Source organism: Mytilus galloprovincialis, chromosome 1 (assembly GCF_965363235.1).
Source record: "Mytilus galloprovincialis chromosome 1, xbMytGall1.hap1.1, whole genome shotgun sequence".
Taxonomy (NCBI): domain Eukaryota; kingdom Metazoa; phylum Mollusca; class Bivalvia; order Mytilida; family Mytilidae; genus Mytilus; species Mytilus galloprovincialis.
This window is the reverse complement of record NC_134838.1, coordinates 49161273-49181242: the sequence shown is the minus strand read 5'-3', so window position 1 is coordinate 49181242 and position 19970 is coordinate 49161273. Positions and strand designations below refer to the sequence as shown.

Here is a 19970-nt window from a genome sequence, read left to right as displayed (position 1 = left end):
ATCCCGAGGTCCCGAAATTCGATAAAAGAATTCCCGGATCCCGAAAGGGTCAATCCAGAAATCCCGAGCTTAAAAACACAGGATCCCGGAGTCCCGGTAAAGGTCCTATCCCCCCTCTAAGATGTTTATTTTGAAGTTTTCCCATGTTATTTCTTAAGAATATTTTTATTTTTGCAGGAAGTTACAGAACTACTTGAAGCAAAAGAGATACTGATCAGTCAGAAACTTGAGGTTACAAATAAGCTTGAAGGAATGGAAAGCATTATTGATAAAGTAAGTAAAGGGAGATAAATATGTCAGACCCTAAGTTCCATAAACATGTGTATTGGGATAAAATAGGATACAGGTGGATGTAAATGAGACAGGTGCATTTATTGGAAACTGTAATTTTAGTAGTTAAACATAATTTTTTATTAATTCGAAAAATATGATAAGGTGAATGAACATTCAAGAAATTAAATCTTGCATATTCATTTCTGCTAATAATTTCCTACTGAAATATATTTAACAGCAGTTGCATCCCCTTATCTTTCGTTTTGACATGCAGACCATAATTGAAATGGCTGTCAAATACAACTGTTGCAGGAAACAAGATATGTGAATAACGATTAGAATATTTCTCCTCTAGGAATCTGTATCCAAATAATTGTTGATTATCACATAGTATTACATACATTTTTGTGAGGTATATTATTTGAACTTTTGTAAGTTTATTTAATGCATCTTTCTATAATCTTTGTTTATACCCATACTTTCACATATGTAGCAGACCCTTGCTTTTCTTTATAAATCCAAACCTACAATACATAAAACCATTGATGATTCTGGTAAAGGCTTTAATACTTTTTACAACATATTTAATATTTTATTTCATTTGTTTTCCTCTATTAGACCCTAGCTTTGTTGTTTATATAGTAAATCTTCTGTATACAGCTAGATTCAAAGGTTTTACATATAGATATATATTTACTTGACAGACAAAAGATGAAAAAGAGGAGGCAGAGATTAAATTTACAGATCTTCAGAAAAGTTTACGAGAGGAAAATTCTTTGCTTCAAACTAAGCTGGTAAGTTGGAATTTGTTTATAAGATGTTATTCTAAACAATATTGAAAATAAATTGGTATGATTAGTTCAGGCATTTAACACACAGTAGCAAACAATACAATTTTACTTTTCTAAATAACCTTTATTCTGTTTTATAGTCAGATCTAGAAAAGTCCAAAGCTGAAATACAAAGAAATTTGGACGAAGAACAAGCTAAATTTGAACTGCAAACAACCGTCCTGAATGAAAACTTGACCACTATAAGAGGTGACATGGTCACTGCTCAGCAGCAAGTAGAAGAACTCAGTAAATCCAATGATGAACTCAGGGGTGAAAAACTAGGTAAACTTTCCTCCAAAAATAAGAAGTACTAATTACAAGATAAACTGTGTATGTGAATAGTATTTCTGAGTATGCATGTAATATTTATGAGATATTACTTTTATTATACACATCTATTTACCCTGTATATTTAAAAAGAACTTCATGAATGTACTAATTCAGAAATTTAACTTTTGGCTTCATAAGTTATGTTGCATGCATGATCTTCCAGCATCCTCATAGATGCCTCATCAACAATGCCTACACAAATAAAATTGAGAATGGAAATGGGGAATATGCCAAAGAGACAACAACCCAACCATAGAAAAAAACAACAGCAGAAGGTCACTAACAGGTCCTCAATGTAGCGAGAAATTCCCGCACCCGGATGCGTCCTTCAGCTGGCCCCTAAACAAATATATGCTAGTTCAGTGATAATGAACGCCATACTAATTTCCAAATTGTACACAAGAAACTAAAATTAAAAATAATACAAGACTGACAAAGGCCAGAGGCTCCTGACTTGGGACAGGCGCAAAAATGCGGCGGGGTTAAACATGTTTGTGAGATCTCAACCCTCCCCCTATACCTCTAGCCAATGTAGAAAAGTAAACACATAACAATACGCACATTAAAATTCATTTCAAGAGAAGTCCGAGTCTGATGTCAGAAGATGTAACCAAAGAAAATAAACAAAATGACAATAATACATAAATAACAACAGACTACTAGCAGTTAACTGACATGCCAGCTCCAGACTTCAATTAAACTGACTGATAGATTATGATTTCATCATATGAACATCAGGCACAATCCTTCCCGTTAGGGGTTTAGTATCATACCATCATAACATATATGAGAAGAACATAACCCGTGTCATACCAACAACTGGTTTTTGAATAAATGTGTTTAGTTCTGATGCAAAGAGCCTATAAGTGAATCAATATTAACGCCAAAATATGCAATCTTTAATGACCTGACAACAGTATCATAACTATATCCCTTCTTAATAAGTCTATTCAAAGGTTTTGTTAGTTTTTGAGGTGAATACTGACACCATTGTGCTTTATAAAGAATATTTCCATAAAAAATTGGATGTGAAATACCTGAACGTATAAGAAGTCTGCATGTTGAGCTATATTTACGAATGATGTCCTTATACCGATGATAAAATTTAGTAAATGTTTTGACTAGTTTGTGATATCGAAAACCCTGGTGTAATAATTTTTCAGTAATACATAAATTTCTCTCGTTAAAATCTAAAACTTTGTTACATACACGAGCGAATCGTACAAGTTGAGATATATAAACACCGTAAGATGGTGACAAGGGAACGTCACCATCTAAAAATGGATAATTAACAATAGGAAATGAAAAATCATCTCTTTTATCATAAATTTTAGTATTCAGCTTTCCGTTAATGATATAGATATCAAGATCGAGGAAAGGGCAGTGGTCATTGTTAGTATTAGCTTTATTTAAAGTAAGTTCAACAGGATAAATTTCTTTAATATACATACTGAAGTCGTCATTATTGAGAGCCAAAATATCATCCAAATATCTAAAAGTATTATTAAATTTGTTTATCAGATGTTGTTTCGATGGGTCTTTGCTTATTTTTGTCATAAATTGTAACACATAGCAATACAAAAACAGGTGTGGTGCACAGTTAGTCCCCATTGGAATTCCGATAATCTGATGATAAACGGAATCCCCAAAGCGAACAAAAATGTTATCTAGTAAAAATTCAAGGGCATATATAGTATCAAAGCATGTCCAATTGACAATTTTTTTGTTTATTGCTACTAAAAAATGACCTAAAAGAGTTTGAACATATATATTCACATTATCTGAAACAATTATATTCCCAAGATGCAGCATTTTGTTAATTGGTCCAGAGTTTGAAGACAACCATCTGTATTATTGAATTGTTTCTAACTCCTTGAATGTAATTTATGTTTCAGCCTTAGAAGCCAAGCTTGAAAATAACAACGATGAAAGACGATTGCTATTAGAAAGGTATGTATAAAAAAGAAGCAGAGGATTTTTTTGCATACTGATTATATCATCCTGTGAAAGCGAAAAATTATATTGTCTGATTTATTTTTTTTGCAGATTATCTCCCCTTGAGAGATAAGCATACAAATCACTCATTCACTGTGATAAGGATAATAATATGGTCCCTCTTTTAAATCATGCATTAGTCTACTGGGATCTTTTTAAGTTGATGTTTTATTTTTTGATATGATGTGTTTATGAAAAGGATTTTTTCTAGACCATTGTTAAGTTAAAGGCTCTTCCAATTGAAGCCCAATGTGCTTGGCCATGTCTGAAGTTTTATACTGTACAAATTTTCAGATTACTTGCTATGTCAACTTTTGACAACATTTTATATAACATGGAAAGCTGTTACATTCCTTCCATGTCTCATTTTTAGATTTATAGTCCTTACTGGTAAGATTTGCTTCACTGAATTTGAAGTTGTTTTTATGTAAACTAGTTAACTTTTTTATCATGTAAGTTTTTTAAGTAAGGGATATTCTTTCAACTATACCTTCTTAATCCAATAGCTTGCTGTTAACTTCTTCTGCTAAAAGCAGGTTAGACTCTGTAAACTATCTTTCGTGGAATAACTAAATATTTTGTATTGAAGGTGCCTTACAAGTGAGGGTGAATGTGAAAGTTTACGAGAAAAGTCAGTGGCATTACGAAGAAAATTAGATGATACACAGTCAGCACTTCAAGAACTTGGAAGAGAAAATCAGTCTTTGCAGGTTTGTTACAAATGTTTTGTATTTATCACATAATTTCTATTTAACTCTATTTTTTTCTGTGTAGCTTTATTTATCAAGTACATAGCTTTTTGTAATCTTACACAAAAAAGATGTTTCAAACTAGTAATTTTACTACTCTCGTAACTGTTCTTTCATTACTTTTGAACACTAACAATGTATATTATGCTTTTATTAATAACTTTTTAGCTCACCTGGCCCGAAGGGCCAAGTGAGCTTTTCTCATCACTTGGCGTCCGGCGTCCGGCGTCCGGCGTCTGTCGTCCGTCGTCGTCCGTCGTTAACTTTTACAAAAATCTTCTCCTCTGAAACAACTGGGCCAATTTTAACCAAACTTGGTCACAATCATCATTGGGGCATCTAGTTAAAAAATTGTGTCCGGTGACCCGGCATACCAACCAAGATGGCCGCCATGGCTAAAAATAGAACATAGGGGTAAAATGCAGTTTTTGGCATATAACTCAAAAACCAAAGCATTTAGAGCAATTCTGACAAAGGGTAAAAGTGTTTATCAGGTCAAGATCTATCTGCCCTGAAATTTTCAGATGAATCAGACAACCCATTGTTAGGTTGCTGCCCCTAAATTGGTAATTTTAAGGAAATTTTGCTGTTTTTGGTTATTATCTTGAATATTATTATAGATAGAGATAAACTGTAAACAGCAAAAATGTTCAGCAAAGTGAGATCTACAAATAAGTCAACATTACCAAAATGGTCAATTGACCCCCTAAGGAGTTATTGCCCTTGATAGTCAATTTTTAACAATTTTTCGTAAATCTTAGTAATCTTTTAGAAAAATCTTCTCCTCCGAAACTACTGGGACAAACTTAATCAAACTTGGCCACAATCATCATTAGGGTATCTAGTTTAAAAATTGTGTCCGGTGACCCGGCATACCAACCAAGATGGCCACCACGGCTAAAAATAGAACATAGGGGTAAAATGCAGTTTTTGGCTTATAACTCAAAAACCAAAGCATTTAGAGCAAATCTGTCATCGGGGTAAAAGTGATTATCAGGTCAAGTTCTATCTGCCCTGAAATTTTCAGATGAATCGGACAACCCGTTGTTAGGTTACTGCCCCTGAATTGGTAATTTTAAGGAAACTGCTGTTTTTTGGTTATTATCTTGAATATTACTATAGATAGAGATAAACTGTAAAAACAATAATGTTCAGCAAAGTAAGATCTACAAATAAGTTAACATGACCAAAATGGTCAGTTGACCACTTTAGGAGTTATTGCCCTTTATAGTCAATTTTTAACCATTTTTCGTAAATCTTAGTAATCTTTTAGAAAAATCTTCTCTGAAACTACTGGGCAAAATTTAACCAAACTTGGCCATAATCATCATTGGGGTATCTAGTTTAAAAAATGTGTCTGGTGATCCGGCCAACCAACCAAGATGGCCGCCATGGCTAAAAATAGAACATAGGGGTAAAATGCAGTTTTTGGCTTATAACTCAAAAACCAAAGCATTAAGAGCAAATCTGACAGGAAGTAAAATTGTTGATCAGGTCACGATCTATCTGCCCTGGAATTTTCAAATGAATCGGATAATCGGTTGTTAGGTTGCTGCACCTGAATTGGTAATTTTGAGGAAATTTTGCTGTTTTTTTGTTTTCTTGAATATTATTATAAATAGAGATAAACTGTAAACAGCAATAATGTACAGCAAAGTAAGAACTAAAAATAAGTCACTATGACCAAAATAGTCAATTGACCCCCTAAGGAGTTATTACCCTTCATAGTCAATTTTTAACAATTTTGTTAAAATTTGAAGATTTTCAATAACATTTTCCACAGAAAGTACTGTTATAGATAGAGATAATTGATATGGTCAGTTGACCCCTTTAGGAGTTATTGCCCTTTATAGTAAATTTTTTACATTTTTCATAAATTTTTGTAGATTTTTAGAAAATATTTTCCACTGTAATTACTGGGCCAAGTTCATTATAGATAGAGATAATTGTAGCAACAAGAATGTTTGGTAAAGTAAGATCTATAAACACATCACCATCATCAAAACACAATTTTGTTATGAATTTATCTGTGTCCATTGTTTAATATGCACATAGACCAAGGTGAGCGACACAGGCTCTTGAGAGCCTCTAGTTTGTAAATCTTAGTAATCTATTACAAAAATCTTCTCCTCTGAAACCACTGGGCCAAATTAAACCAAACTTGGCCACAATCATCATTGGGGTATTTAGTTTAAAAAATGTGTGGCGTGATCTGGTCAACCAAGCAAGATGACCGCCACGGCTAAAAATAGAACATAGGGGTAAAATTCAGTTTTTGGCTTATAACTCAAAAACCAAAGCATTTAGAGCAAATCTGACTGTAGTAAAATTGATTATCAGGTCAAGATCTATCTGTCCTGAAATTTTCAGATGAATCGGACAACCTGTTGTTGGGTTGCTGCCCCTGAATTGGTAATTTTAAGGAAATTTTGCTGTTTTTGGTTATTATCTTGAATATTATTATAGATAGAGATAAACTGTAAACAGCATTAATGTTCAGCAAAGTAAGATTTACAAATAAGTCAACATGACTGAATGGTCAGTTGACCCCTTTAGGAGTTATTGCCCTTTATAGTCAATTTTGAACCATTTTTCGTAAATCTTAGTTATCTTTTACAAAAATCTTCTCCTCTGAAACTACTGGGCCAAGTTCATTATAGATAGAGATAATTGTAAGCAGCAAGAATGTTCAGTAAAGTAAGATTTACAAACACATCACCATCACCAAATCGTCCTTTGTTTAATATTCACATAGACCAAGGTGAGCGACACAGGCTCTTTAGAGCCTCTAGTTTCTCTCTTACATTTGTAAACCATGTAGTGTGCTTTCATTTGTCACTTTTTAAATGAAAATCTAATATCACACGACCCTAGATTAAATGTCTGTCATGAATAGTATGCAGTCTATATTGTATAGTCAATAGTTTAATTTGTACAGTCAATAGCTTATTTTGTATAGTCAGTTGTCTATTTTGTATAGTCAGTTGTCTGTTTAATTTCTGTAGTCAGATGATGAGGAGGTAAGATAACACTTAAGGAAGTCTTTATTAACCTCCCTTTATTGGAAGTAGGTATGAGGACGAATTTAGTGATTATGATGTTTTAAGTTTACACCTTGGGATTTGCATGGAAAGCAGATGTTCCTCACACAGAATATTTTCCTTATTATATGATTTAATCATTTATTGTACAAATTATAATCTTTTTTTTTTTTTATTAAACTCAATTTCATATTTTTAAGATTTTTTTTTATTAAAGATTGAACTTAGCATTTCAGCAATAAATATGTGTAGAGAGTGGTTTACTAATTTTGATACCACCTCTGTTAAATATTAATAATTTGATGCAACTGATTACATGCATTACAATTGTTGTAAGGGCAGTCAATATAATGTTCCCAGTTGAAATCAGTCTGTTAAATAGGAAAACTACAGTCGGCTGTCAGAGTTTTATAAATTTTTGCCCTACCTGAGAGTGACATAACATTGTGTAGTTATGTGAGACTGTCCATTTTTAAATTTGTTCATCCCATAACAGGTGAAAGTATTTTGGTATCTAGGTTCATCCACTTAAAACTTAGATCTCATGTTCATTATATTACAACTTCCACACAATTATTCCTGGTACATGTTTATCTAACAGACCTGCCTTAAACCTTTTTTTATTCCTGTCTGAATGTGTCTTTGTTTTTTTATGTATTACCTTTATACTGCTTATATTGCTTACGGGCATACGATACAGTTACAGGGGAGGTAATGACGTTGCTAATGTAAAATGTTGTTTTCGTGACTTCAAACTGTGACATATTGGGAAAAGATGAATTTTTCGACTAATTTTTATCATTCAAACTGATTTAATTTGAAAATGAGTGCATGGACCCCCATTTTTTAAAACGACATTTTGTTTCATTTTGCAGGGAGATTATGTGGACCAAGTTTTATAAAACTGTAAATAGTGCAATTTTTTTAATTTTGAAAAATATACAGCAAAAAAATGACGTTTTTTTCTCAATTCATGACCATTTGATAAATATGAGTTATTTCTGAACAAAAAATGCATACATTTTTAGAATACCTCTGTAATACAGAGATTACAAACTATTTAACAAAAAACAATTTGTGTTTATCTTTTAAAACAAAAAAGTAATGTCTTTCTTTCGAAAGTGAAAATACGGCCACAAATCCCAATTTCGAGCAAATATACAAAATTTCGACCTCATTTAACTCACAAAGTAGCACATGAAGGTCAATTTTTTAATACATATTTGATTTAATCAGGTAAAAAATAGCCTATATGCAAATTTTCATCAACTTGTAAATACGGGATCAAAACTGTATCGTATGCCCTTAAATGTGGATTGTAGCTTGAAGGATCTGCCATGACTTTTATCAAAGGTCATTTATTCTAGGTTGTGTTTTAGATTCCTAGGGTCATCTTGCATATAAGTTTTGATTCTAATACCACATGCTTCTTTTGCTTTGTGAACAAATCTATGCTCTAAATCCAATAAAATTTGTTTGCACATGCGTATATTGACTTCTTCAGAATAATGAATTTTATCAAATTATCATGCACTTAATATATTTCCTTAACTTTAAAAAACTTTCAAACTCTTAAATGGTGCACATGATGTTACTAATTCATTTATCATGACTGTAATGTGTTGCATTCTGAAATTGACATATTTGACTGAGATACAACAATCGTTCATGCTGGCTGATCAAACTCCTCCCTCTGAAAAATCACAGTGCCAGCCATTTGCTTTTTTACAAACAAAAAAGGGAGGTTCATGGAAGAGCGTACACAAACACTTTTACACTTGTACTTATCGGACATAGAAATTACCTTAATTGTCCTATTCAGAATCGAAATAATTGATGCAAGTTATACTTTATTGTAGTTTTAACATGGGTAGGCATTATATTGGTGATTATATTTGCCCACGCGATAAAGTATAGTTAGCTTTCATCAATTATTTCTTAATTCGAATATGACGTTCTTCTTTCGCTTTATGGATAAACCAATGCTCTAAATTGAATTATTTTTTTTGCACATGCCTATATTGACAACTTCAATCATTCATGCTGGCTGTTTAAAAACTCCTCCTTCTAAAAAATCACAGTGCCAGCTGTTTGCTTCTTTACAAACAAAAAAGGGGTTCATGGAAGAGCCTACACAATTGCTTTACCCTTATACTCATCGGACATAGAAATTACCTTAATTGTCATAATTAGAATCGAAATAATTTGTTGTATTTGGTAAATTTTCTTTTTGATTTATGAAGATCTTTTTGAAAATATCATTCCTAAAACTAAAATAAGTAAGGGTTACCCTTTTAAAATAGACACTATTGATTTAAAATGTTTAAGTTTTTTTAGGAAGTGAAAAAATTGAAATGAAGTTGCAAGACAAATTAGTCATCATTTAAATAAGTTTTGGTGTAATTGAAAATTCCATTTTGTATTGAGTATATAGAATATGTACACTAACTGCAGCCCACATCCATGAAGGATGCTACTAAAGCACATAAATTGATTTTGGACTGATGGCAAATACAGAGTAAAAGTGTTCCTTTTGATTAAGCTGCTTTAATTAAATTTTTTAAATTTAATATATTTACATGTACCTGAAATCGCAATAATTAAGCTCGCATTCTTGTCCATTCTTATAAATATCGCAATAATAAATGCGACTGTTATATCTGCTCATTGGATGAGTTGACTTGTTGTCTCATTGACATATTCCCTATTTCCATTATCAATTTAATGCAATAATTTCTGAATTTACAGAAGCAAATATATTGATAATTTCCGGTGAAGGTACTGTAAGTTCAGGCCTTGCAGTTATAAAACTTTCGAGCACGATTTTTGTACTCAGACTCGAGAATCAACCAATCAAAATGCTTGATTTCATGTTTTGAGCATGATTTTTGTGCTCCGAGCACTGAGCAAAGTTTTATGACTTCAACCCTAGAAGTTTTTGCAATGTCTTTTTAATTGTGAAAAATTACAACACAATAGGTATAGCAAAAAGAAAATTTTTCCTTTTTCAACATAAGATAAATGCACACAAATATTTCTGAATTTAGAGCATATGATGATGCTTATTATAGTTATCTTTGATATCCCAGACACAGGCAGTCATTTCAAAGATTGGAGAATTATAATTTATATTTTAATAGAATAACAAAGGATAGCATCAAATATAAAGGTTCATTAATTACAGATTTATAGATAAGTTAAGTATATACCAGTAAGCACAGTTCAAATTAGAATATCAAGTAGATTAACATTGTTCTATCTTCATCTTCCATTATTTTTTCTTTGGCGGTGGCAGCATCCTTTCTTTCTTGTCATTTTCATATTGATATTTGATATCATTAATTCTCCATGCCAGGTGTCTTAACGTTGTCTTCTGATAGAAAACACGATCCATTAGATCCCTGTAACTTGTAAATGAACCTCGACTCATTTGATGAGTGTGTTTACACATGGTACAAAAGCTTTTGTTACAGTTCCTGCAGTACCAGTTTATTGATTCAAGGCTTTCACAAAAATCACAATATAGTCTTTCTCTAGAACGGAAATGGCGTCTTGTAGACATAGAAAAAATAGCATGTCCCTCTTGACAGAAATCGAAGGCAATTGATCTATTTGGAACTGCTTGGTTTTGATTAGATTCGTATTGCTTTCTTGCAGACTTTGGTTCACGTTTCTTAGGAACACAATTTCTGTGATGCCGTGACGGTGGTGGAGATCTGTACATGATTGTCTGGTTGACCCTGTAGGGTGCTGCAGACAATTCAAGTTTTCTACTCCCTTTATTAGCTGAGTGACTCATTTGCTGGTTCTCTTCTTCGTTTTCTGATTCTAGTTCTGTGCTATCTCGTACTCTATTTTCTATATTTTTTGGCGCAGACTGTGTTTCTCTTTGAGACTGGTTCCCTGATGTTAAATTGATCTGTTGAGAAATGGCAGGAAAGTGTGATTGAGATATATATTGTTCCTGTTGTGATGGTAATGATAGCACACTAGTTGGTTTATAAAGTTTTCCCGGTGGACCATTTAATGGAGTTCTTGAGAATAACAACCTATATTTAAGATAATCAACATTCTCTTTTGGAAAATTTTTGGTGTTTTCAAATAGTTCCATTTACATATACAAATACAAAACGCAAACCTCCATTTTTATTCCAAAATATTTACGCCTTATCAGAATTGAAAAAAGAAAAACAAATCCAAGTATTATGTTCTAGTCTTATTTTCTTTCATATGAATATTCACCAACACACAAAATAAACAATTTTTCACAGAAAATATGTCCAAGAAACTTAAAAAAATTGTGTGAAAATTTTCTGCATTATGAACTTGTCTAGAGCTTTCTGCAGTGTGTTAAATCTCTATCATTTGTTATATATACTTACACAAAAACATCAGCACAAAAGTTTGACCCTTTAAGTAAATTAGTTTTAACCTTCCCTTAGAGACTTTAAATCCAGATTGAACTAATAGACATTTGGTGAAAGTATTATGGATTTGAAAATGTAAGCATATTAGGCCAAGGAAATTTATTTAGAAAGTCACTAATATCCTTATAGATTATTATGAACCCTGAGGGGGGGGGGGGGGAGGGGGGACAATGCAAGGATAATTGTTGTTTGTATTATTTTCTAATGCTTGTTGATTTTAAAGGGATCATGGACGATATATCTTAGATTCCTTTTTGGTCCTATTTTATCAAAGTTATGAAACTGATATTTTGAGTGTTATTTCTGTTTAGATTTCAAAATAAACAGATAAATTTTTTTGTTTGTATAACATGTATGACGATAACACAAGAATGCAGTGATTTTTGGAAAAGTTATCAATAGAGGCAAAATTTCTGTTAGTTTGTTCATCCCAAAGCTTTCCCCTCAAACTATTTTGGTCCACTCTAAAGTAGGTGAAAGTGTGTGTTGTTTTTTTAGTGGTTTTTTTATGGGTTGTCACATAACACTTCAGCTAGTATGACCTTTTTGCTCCTTAGTTTTGGTCCATTCTGTAAGTAAATTTTTTGTTGGTTTGCTGTTGAATTGAAATGTACCTCATCTCCAAGTGTTTCTTATTCAGATACATAGATTTTTTTCTCCTTAAACAAACATTTAAACCTTGTCCTGATTAGAATAACAGGAGGGTGCTTAATGTAAGTAATCCTCAAGGTTTAAATACATAAGTTGAAATAGTACAGTAATATAATTTATCCTTATGCAGAATATGAATAATAAATTGCACTTGTGTGTTTGTTATTGTCATAATAATAGACCAATCTTAATTGTCATTGTTGAAATGGAAAATCTGGGGAGTTTAAATGATCTTTACCTTTGAAGAAGAAAAATATTTTGAAAACCTTTTGATATTTAAGTCATAATTACTTTAATATAATTATTTATGTACAATTCATTTCACATATTGTTATAACAGATAAAAATCAATTGAAAGGATATTGGATTTTAATTTTTCAATTTTGTAAAGTAAACAAAAGCATAGATTTTAGTTGAGAAATATGGTACACTTTCTTCTTATGGATTAATGACTAGAGATTGAAACCTCATATCTTTCAGACAGATAATTTCATTATATCTATTTTTTTAATTCAAGGCTCTGTAATTTAAAGCTTATTATTTTCCTTGCTGAGAATATAGACTTCTGATTAGCACCATTTTATAGCTATGTATAAAAATGATGAGAAGTATTTCTTTCTTGAACATAAAATAAATTCAAGCTTTAGTTGAAGACAGTACTTTGACCTATAATGTTTTACTTTTACAAATTGTGACTTGGATGGAGAGTTGTCTCATTGGCACTCATAACTCATTTTCTTATATCTGTTATAATCAAGTTTGATTACTGGAATATTTGAATCATAAAGATCCAATGATGCAGAAACTTACATAATATTACCAAATGTGAATATTACATGCTAATTAATGTTCTTGGATTCTTAATGGTCACGAACCAGTACTTCTCTCAAAGAAGTTCAAATTCAAAGCATAGCTACAATTATTCATCACTCTGATCATGTATTTATTTTTTGAAAAGGAGAGTGACTAAAAATATTTGCTGAAAGAATTCCCTGTCATAATTACTGTAATTATTAGGGCCTTACTGACCACTGATTTGAGTAGATCGTGATTTAGAACTTGTCCATCCAACATAGTCCTTTGTTTATTAAGGACTGTCTGAATGTTAATTGTTGATTGCTTGTATTACCGTGTTCCACTAATGGAAGCTGTGTCCTCAATAATTTGGAATCTCTGCTTATCAGATTTAAACTTGCATGCTCTAAGTACATATTTATGTATTTTTAATTGTGTCAGTTGTAGTTTTGAATAAACTGAAAATAATATATGCAAAAGTATTTAGTTTTGCTAATCCTTGATTGAAACCCCTATATGGTTATCCATCTATTAAAATTGTGTCTGCTTTTATCTGCAACCTTGTTGAAGTTCATTGATGAAATATTTTAATGATTGCCTTGACATTGTCCTGCTAGGAGTTGTCATGAATACAGGGTAAGCTGAAATATCCACGTCATACTCAATAAATGTAATGCATGAACAGAGAAGTAATTGCAATTCATTTTATACAGAATAACATCCAAAAGAATTACAAATTTCATTAGAAGGTAACCGGTGGAATATGAACCAACAATAAGTTTTTTTCAGATAATTTTTCACATCATCTAATAAATGCACAAATCATTAATGTGATCTAAAATGCTGTAACTTTCTTTCAGATAACAACCACAAAAGTACAGAGTAGAAAATGGGCAGATGACAGTGAATGCAAGGAGTGCATGGCTTGTTCTAAAAATTTCTCTGTTACTATCAGGAAGGTGAGAAAAAAACCCCAGTATAACTTAAAAGTTCATTTACTATTTTCTTGAGTAAAAGTTTGAAACTGTCTAATAATTAAGAGAGATTAGTGCCAGGTCAAGATTGGCAGATAATACAGGTTTTAGGTAATATTTAGCACAAATATCTGATTAGCTTATTTATTTGTCAACATCATATTTGAAGTGGAGTAATTTGCTAATTTACCTGTGTACAATGCAATAGTCTATTTTCTTATTACTGACTTTACTTCCAATTCGCCTTTTCAGAATCTTAAGGACTGTGGGAAATCTCATTGTTCGTACACCAAAATGAAAATAACGTTACGTCATTGGATGAATTTCCATTGTTTAGAACGGTTTGAACCAATCACGTTTTGGTGTATGCTTTTAAAAATATTACCCAGAATGCATTAGATTCTGAAATGGCAAATTGTAAACAAAAGCCAGGGGAAACAACTTCTAGATGAAATCTAGCCAATGCCTTTACAAGTAGCACTTGAAGGGCTATATTGTGTGAGATCTAAAAATAATTAAGACTTTTAGTGCAAATGTAAATAACAATAAATAAGTGGTTATAGAATGATTTTTTTTCATCTTACATACATTAAAAAAATGCTTCTGGTAAGGTTTGCATTGGTAGATAACAGTCTAACGAGTTGTTTCCCTTTTCCAAAATTCTATTATTGGAAACCAAGTTCAGTAATTTGAAAATTGAGTGTTGGTATGATCTCAGTCAGTGGCCTATTTTCTTTTTGCTTCAAAAATTTGAATGTCTCTGAAATCTTTGTAAAGTGGGATGAAGCTAATACAACATTAATGGTTTATCTTCGGTTCTCTATGATATACATTTAGGATATTGTTGGGTCATTTAAACTTGCATGAATAATATTATGTGCTTCAGTGAGATATTCTAAATAAAAGGGATGTTGCTCTGACTTTGTCCTAGACTTTGTTTGATATTAGATATGTATGTTAAAGTTTATATTTTGAATTCTATGTAAACGTAAATTAAGAGATGTGCCTTAGTATACCTGCTTGCTATGCATGAGTAAATTCTGATATTAAGGGACTGCTTAAGTTTAATATCAATGTTAGTTTCATGTTTTGCAAAATTATGAGTTCCTTGCTAAAAAATTTGAAATTGAAAATTTGCTCTTAGTGAACCAGGGCCAAAAGGACAAAATTTAAAGTTATCTCGGGTAAGAGGATCCAGCTTTGAATAATAATAATGATATACCTAGAAAATGATGACTGGAAAAGAAATACGAAGGTGAGTAGTATGTTTGCGAAACAGATTTAACATTTTCCACTTTATTATTTCAGCATCACTGTCGAAATTGTGGACTTATATTTTGTAATGATTGTTCGTCTAGGGAAAACAAAGTGCCCTCATCGAAGAAACCTGTTCGTGTCTGTGACAATTGTTTTGCTGAATTAAATAAAAGATGATTTTATTTTTTTTAATTATATCCTCAATATTTATATTCTCAAATTATACACTCAGGTTGTGCCACTGCTTATTGTAAAACATTATAATGAATATTTTTAGTATACATGTACATATATAACTGTGAGCATTTAATGGGGGAGTAGACAAGGTAAGGGTAGGGAGATTAGAATGATTAAAAAAGGTAGAAACAAATAGAAGAGTGGGGAGGGTGGGGCCAATATCTTCCTATGTCTACTCCCTCATTGAATAGGTTTAGTAATTGTTTCACAAAGTAGTCATAAATTGTGTACATTTTAAGCAGTTACATAAAAATTCATGTAATACTTTGTGAAATGGTATTTTAGATAGTATATTCAATTTAAGAGCAGCTTTAAACCTGAAAAAGGATTAGACTATAACCTGGGATATTTAGTGATGGGATGAACCCAGAAGAACTTTAATTCAATGGATAGAAATTTGTGTGCATTTTTTTTTATATATATATCTCCAAGGCTTATTGTTCATTGGATGAAAGAAATGATGGTACATCATATTGGTGCTATAAAGAAGTCTAGAAATACTTCTTATATGGAGATCAATAATAACAGACATTTATTTATGGAAAAATAAAAGAAACATTTCTTGAAAATTTTGTTTGAAATCAGACCATTTCTCCCAATCTAATTTTTTTTTTTTTGTAGAGCTCTGAAGTCAGTTCATGTATGTAGACAGAAGTGCCTACCAATTATTAAATTGTATTCGTGTTGTTATACTTTGTAATTTTAACTTGTATTTTTTCACAGCATCACTGTAGACAGTGTGGCAATATATTTTGTAATGACTGTTCCTCTAAAGAGGCTCTATTAGCTAACTCAAAGAAGCTTCAAAGAGTTTGTGAACACTGCTATAAAGATCTAACAAAGAAAAAATAACATGTGAGGATATTTTCCACCATTTTGTCCCTGTACATTGCAGAAATATGCTTTCTTTGCTTCTGATACATATGCATGGCCAAAGATCATCCTTTTCACTTGTTTGCACATAGCTATTGATATTGTATGATAATTTTAATAATAGAGGTGCTTTTATGGAATTTTTTATTAATATGATTTTTATACCCCCGCTTTAAAAAAGGGGGGGTATACTGATTTACCTCTGTCTGTCAGTCCGTCCGTCCGTCAGTCAGTCCGTCCCATGAAACTTTCGTCACATTTTTCTCAGGAACTACACATCCACCCTTTCTGTAATTTGGTATCAACATTTATATATGTCAGCCATACCGTGTGATGCGTTTTCAGATTCATCACTTGACAACTTCCTGTTTACCGAACACTTGTATGATTTTACACATGATAGCCAAGTTGAAAATTTTCGTCACATTTTTCTCAGGAACTACAATACAAGGATTTCTGAAATTTGGTTTCAGGATTTATATAAGTCAGCTATACCGTGTGATGCGTTTTCAGATTCATCACTCAACAACTTCCTGTTTACCGAACACTTGTATGATTTTACACATGATAGCCAAGTTGAAAATTTTGGTAACATTTTTCTTAGGAACTACAATACAAGGATTTCTGAAATTTGGTTTCAGGATTTATATAAGTCAGCTATACCGTGTGATGCGTTTTCAGATTCATCACTCGACAACTTCCTGTTTACCGAACACTTGTATGATTTTACACATGATAGCCAAGTTGAAAATTTTCGTCACATTTTTCTCAGGAACTACAATACAAGGATTTCTGAAATTTGGTTTCAGGATTTATATAAATCAGCTATACCGTGTGATGCGTTTTCAGATTCATCACTCGACAACTTCCTGTTTACCAAACACTTGTATGATTTTACACATGATAGCCAAGTTGAAAATTTTCGTCACATTTTTCTCAGGAACTACAATACAAGGATTTCTGAAATTTGGTTTCAGGATTTATATAAGTCAGCTATACCGTGTGATGCGTTTTCAGATTCATCACTCGACAACTTCCTGTTTACCGAACACTTGTATGATTTTACACATGATAACCAAGTTAAAAATTTTGGTCACATTTTTCTCAGGAACTACAATACAAGGATTTCTGAAATTTGGTTTCAGGATTTTTATAAGTCAGCTATACCGTGTGATGCGTTTTCAGATTCATCACTCGACAACTTCCTGTTTACCGAACACTTGCATATTTTTACACTATTAATATTATCCACTTGCGGCGGGGGTATCATCAGTGAGCAGTAGCTCGCAGTTTCACTTGTTTGTTTTTTGATTACAATTTTAATACCAAATTTAAGTATGGATGATTCAGAACTGAATGTTTTTATATAGATCTTAAGCTTCTTTTTTATTAATGGCTCAATTGGTGGTTTTTAGAGATTAAAAATTTACAGTTAATAAACATTTTATTGTAATTTTTATTAAGATATATGCAAATCCATTTTCACATACTAGCCATACCAGTTATAAACACCGTCCTCATGTATGAATTTCTCAGACCTGCCCTGCACAAAATCCAATATTTTAATACATATTTAAAGAATGACAAGTCTTACCCATATATTTGTAAATATATATTCATTTAATTTTAATATTACAGTAAAAAAAATTGAAATGAAGTTTTCCTCTTGGTTAATTGATTAGAATAAAATGTTGTAGTGTTTTAAATTATTAAACAGAATGTAGAGCTTTTAGAGGATTGATGAATCATAATTTCCTTTAAATTTGTATACTTGTGAAGTGACTTAATTTGTGCAGATTTAAGAGGTATTTACTATTTTTCAATTTGGAGCAAATTGTAGATCCTTTCTCAGGGAATATTAGTTTTCTAGCTAGCTGTGTTATCCTCTTTTTAAACAAAAAAAATTGACATCTCATGCTACAAAATAGCAGGGTGTATAGTTTTGTGACTTGTCTGACCAGGGGCATGTGTACCTGACTCCAATCTCAATTGACTAGGTTTTATTGTCCTACTGAAGGTTGTGGTTTTCTCCAGGCACTCCAGCTTCCTGTACCAATGAAAACTTACCGCCATGAAATAGCACAAGTGTTGACAGAGGTGTTAAACACCATTCAATTATATATGATTACAACCTGATTCGGATATGTAGACAAATATAGTGAGAGAAAGATCCCCATTTTCATGTCAATATCTGAAAGGTCATGGTCAAACTTACTATAAAATGCAGAAAAGGGTTTCTGCGTAATAGATCAAGAACCTTACATGGGATATCAAGCTCAGTTGGAAATGTCACATGTGTGAAGAGAAGATCCTTATTGATTATTAATTAATTATGTTAAACATCAAGGTCATGGTGACTTTGAATAGACTTTAGAGTTCAGAAAAGGGGTTTTTAGATAATTTCATCAGAAATTTTATCGAATTGCAATTTACTATGCATATATGGTCACATTTTTATGAAAGGAGAATCCCTTTTGATTTTGATAGTACATGTATGGCTTACAAGGTCAAATTAACCAAATTATAACCCATGAACCTTATATGGATTGGAACAAAACTTTGATATATGGGAGCACATGAGACGGGGGAGAACAAATATATTTGAATGCACAATGTATGGCAGGTGATATTGTGATCTTGTAAGGTTTTTTAACAAACAAAAACAAGCGATTATTTTAGGTAGTCATTGTAATGTCTGACTTTGACCTTGTAGCAAATTACTCATGTGAAATCTGGTGTCATCAATTTTCTGTTAATTGGAAGTTCTATCAATATTTGTACTTATGTCAAAAATGTTTGATTTTAATGTGTTTTTTATCTTAACATTTAGCCAGCATGCAAATTTTACTGTTTTAATGAACAATTTTCATTTACTGTGTCAGGCAATTTCAAATTTTTCTTATAATAAAAAATTATTTATTCGGTCAAAAACTTTATTTTTTAAAGAACAGTTCATGAATTATATTAAACTTGTTTTTCATGATTCAAACACAATTAGAAACAAAATGGAATAAAAATGACAAACTTATAAGCTTCTATGTTATCATGAAGAAAATGGAGATATGGGGAAATTGGGAATGCAAATTATCAGTCAAACTGTTTCCTTAATAACCAAAAATGAGCAGATAAAAATATTTAAGGAAAGTGCATCATTATCTATATCCCAATTTCTTAACGTGTCTGAATAATAAAGCAAGATGGTAAAAATACATGTAATTGAATGGAGAGTTGTCTCATTGGCACTCATACAACATCTTTTTATATCTATCTAACTGAACTTTTATTTTCATGCCTACCTGTAGCTATTGGAGGACACTCAGGATTGAATGGTAGATACTACTGCTGTGATACACTGGATAACAAAAAACGTTTTATATTTTGCTTTTGGTGTCAAGGTTGTTTTTACTACATAAACTTATACTTTTATACCAGACTGTCAATCCATACATTAACTTTATGGTCCTGTCCACTGTGGAACCAGTCCAGAGAAAACTTTGCATATTATCTAATTTTTTTTCGATTTGAGACAGCAAAA

At 31.8% G+C, this 19970-nt stretch overlaps 1 protein-coding gene across 1 annotated transcript in view; it reads left to right on the top strand.

Moving 5' to 3' along the window:
• The window catches only part of LOC143076947 (uncharacterized), a 63385-nt gene extending 43415 nt beyond the window's left edge, over window positions 1–19970 (top strand). Inside the window, exons 35-42 of the mRNA XM_076252846.1 lie at window positions 178–273; window positions 978–1067; window positions 1205–1388; window positions 3332–3386; window positions 4021–4141; window positions 13955–14053; window positions 16286–16417; window positions 19738–19970. Of these exons, the coding sequence (XP_076108961.1) occupies window positions 178–273; window positions 978–1067; window positions 1205–1388; window positions 3332–3386; window positions 4021–4141; window positions 13955–14053; window positions 16286–16414 (774 nt within the window). The 3' untranslated portion in view covers window positions 16415–16417; window positions 19738–19970. The remainder of the gene's footprint in view (window positions 1–177; window positions 274–977; window positions 1068–1204; window positions 1389–3331; window positions 3387–4020; window positions 4142–13954; window positions 14054–16285; window positions 16418–19737) is intronic.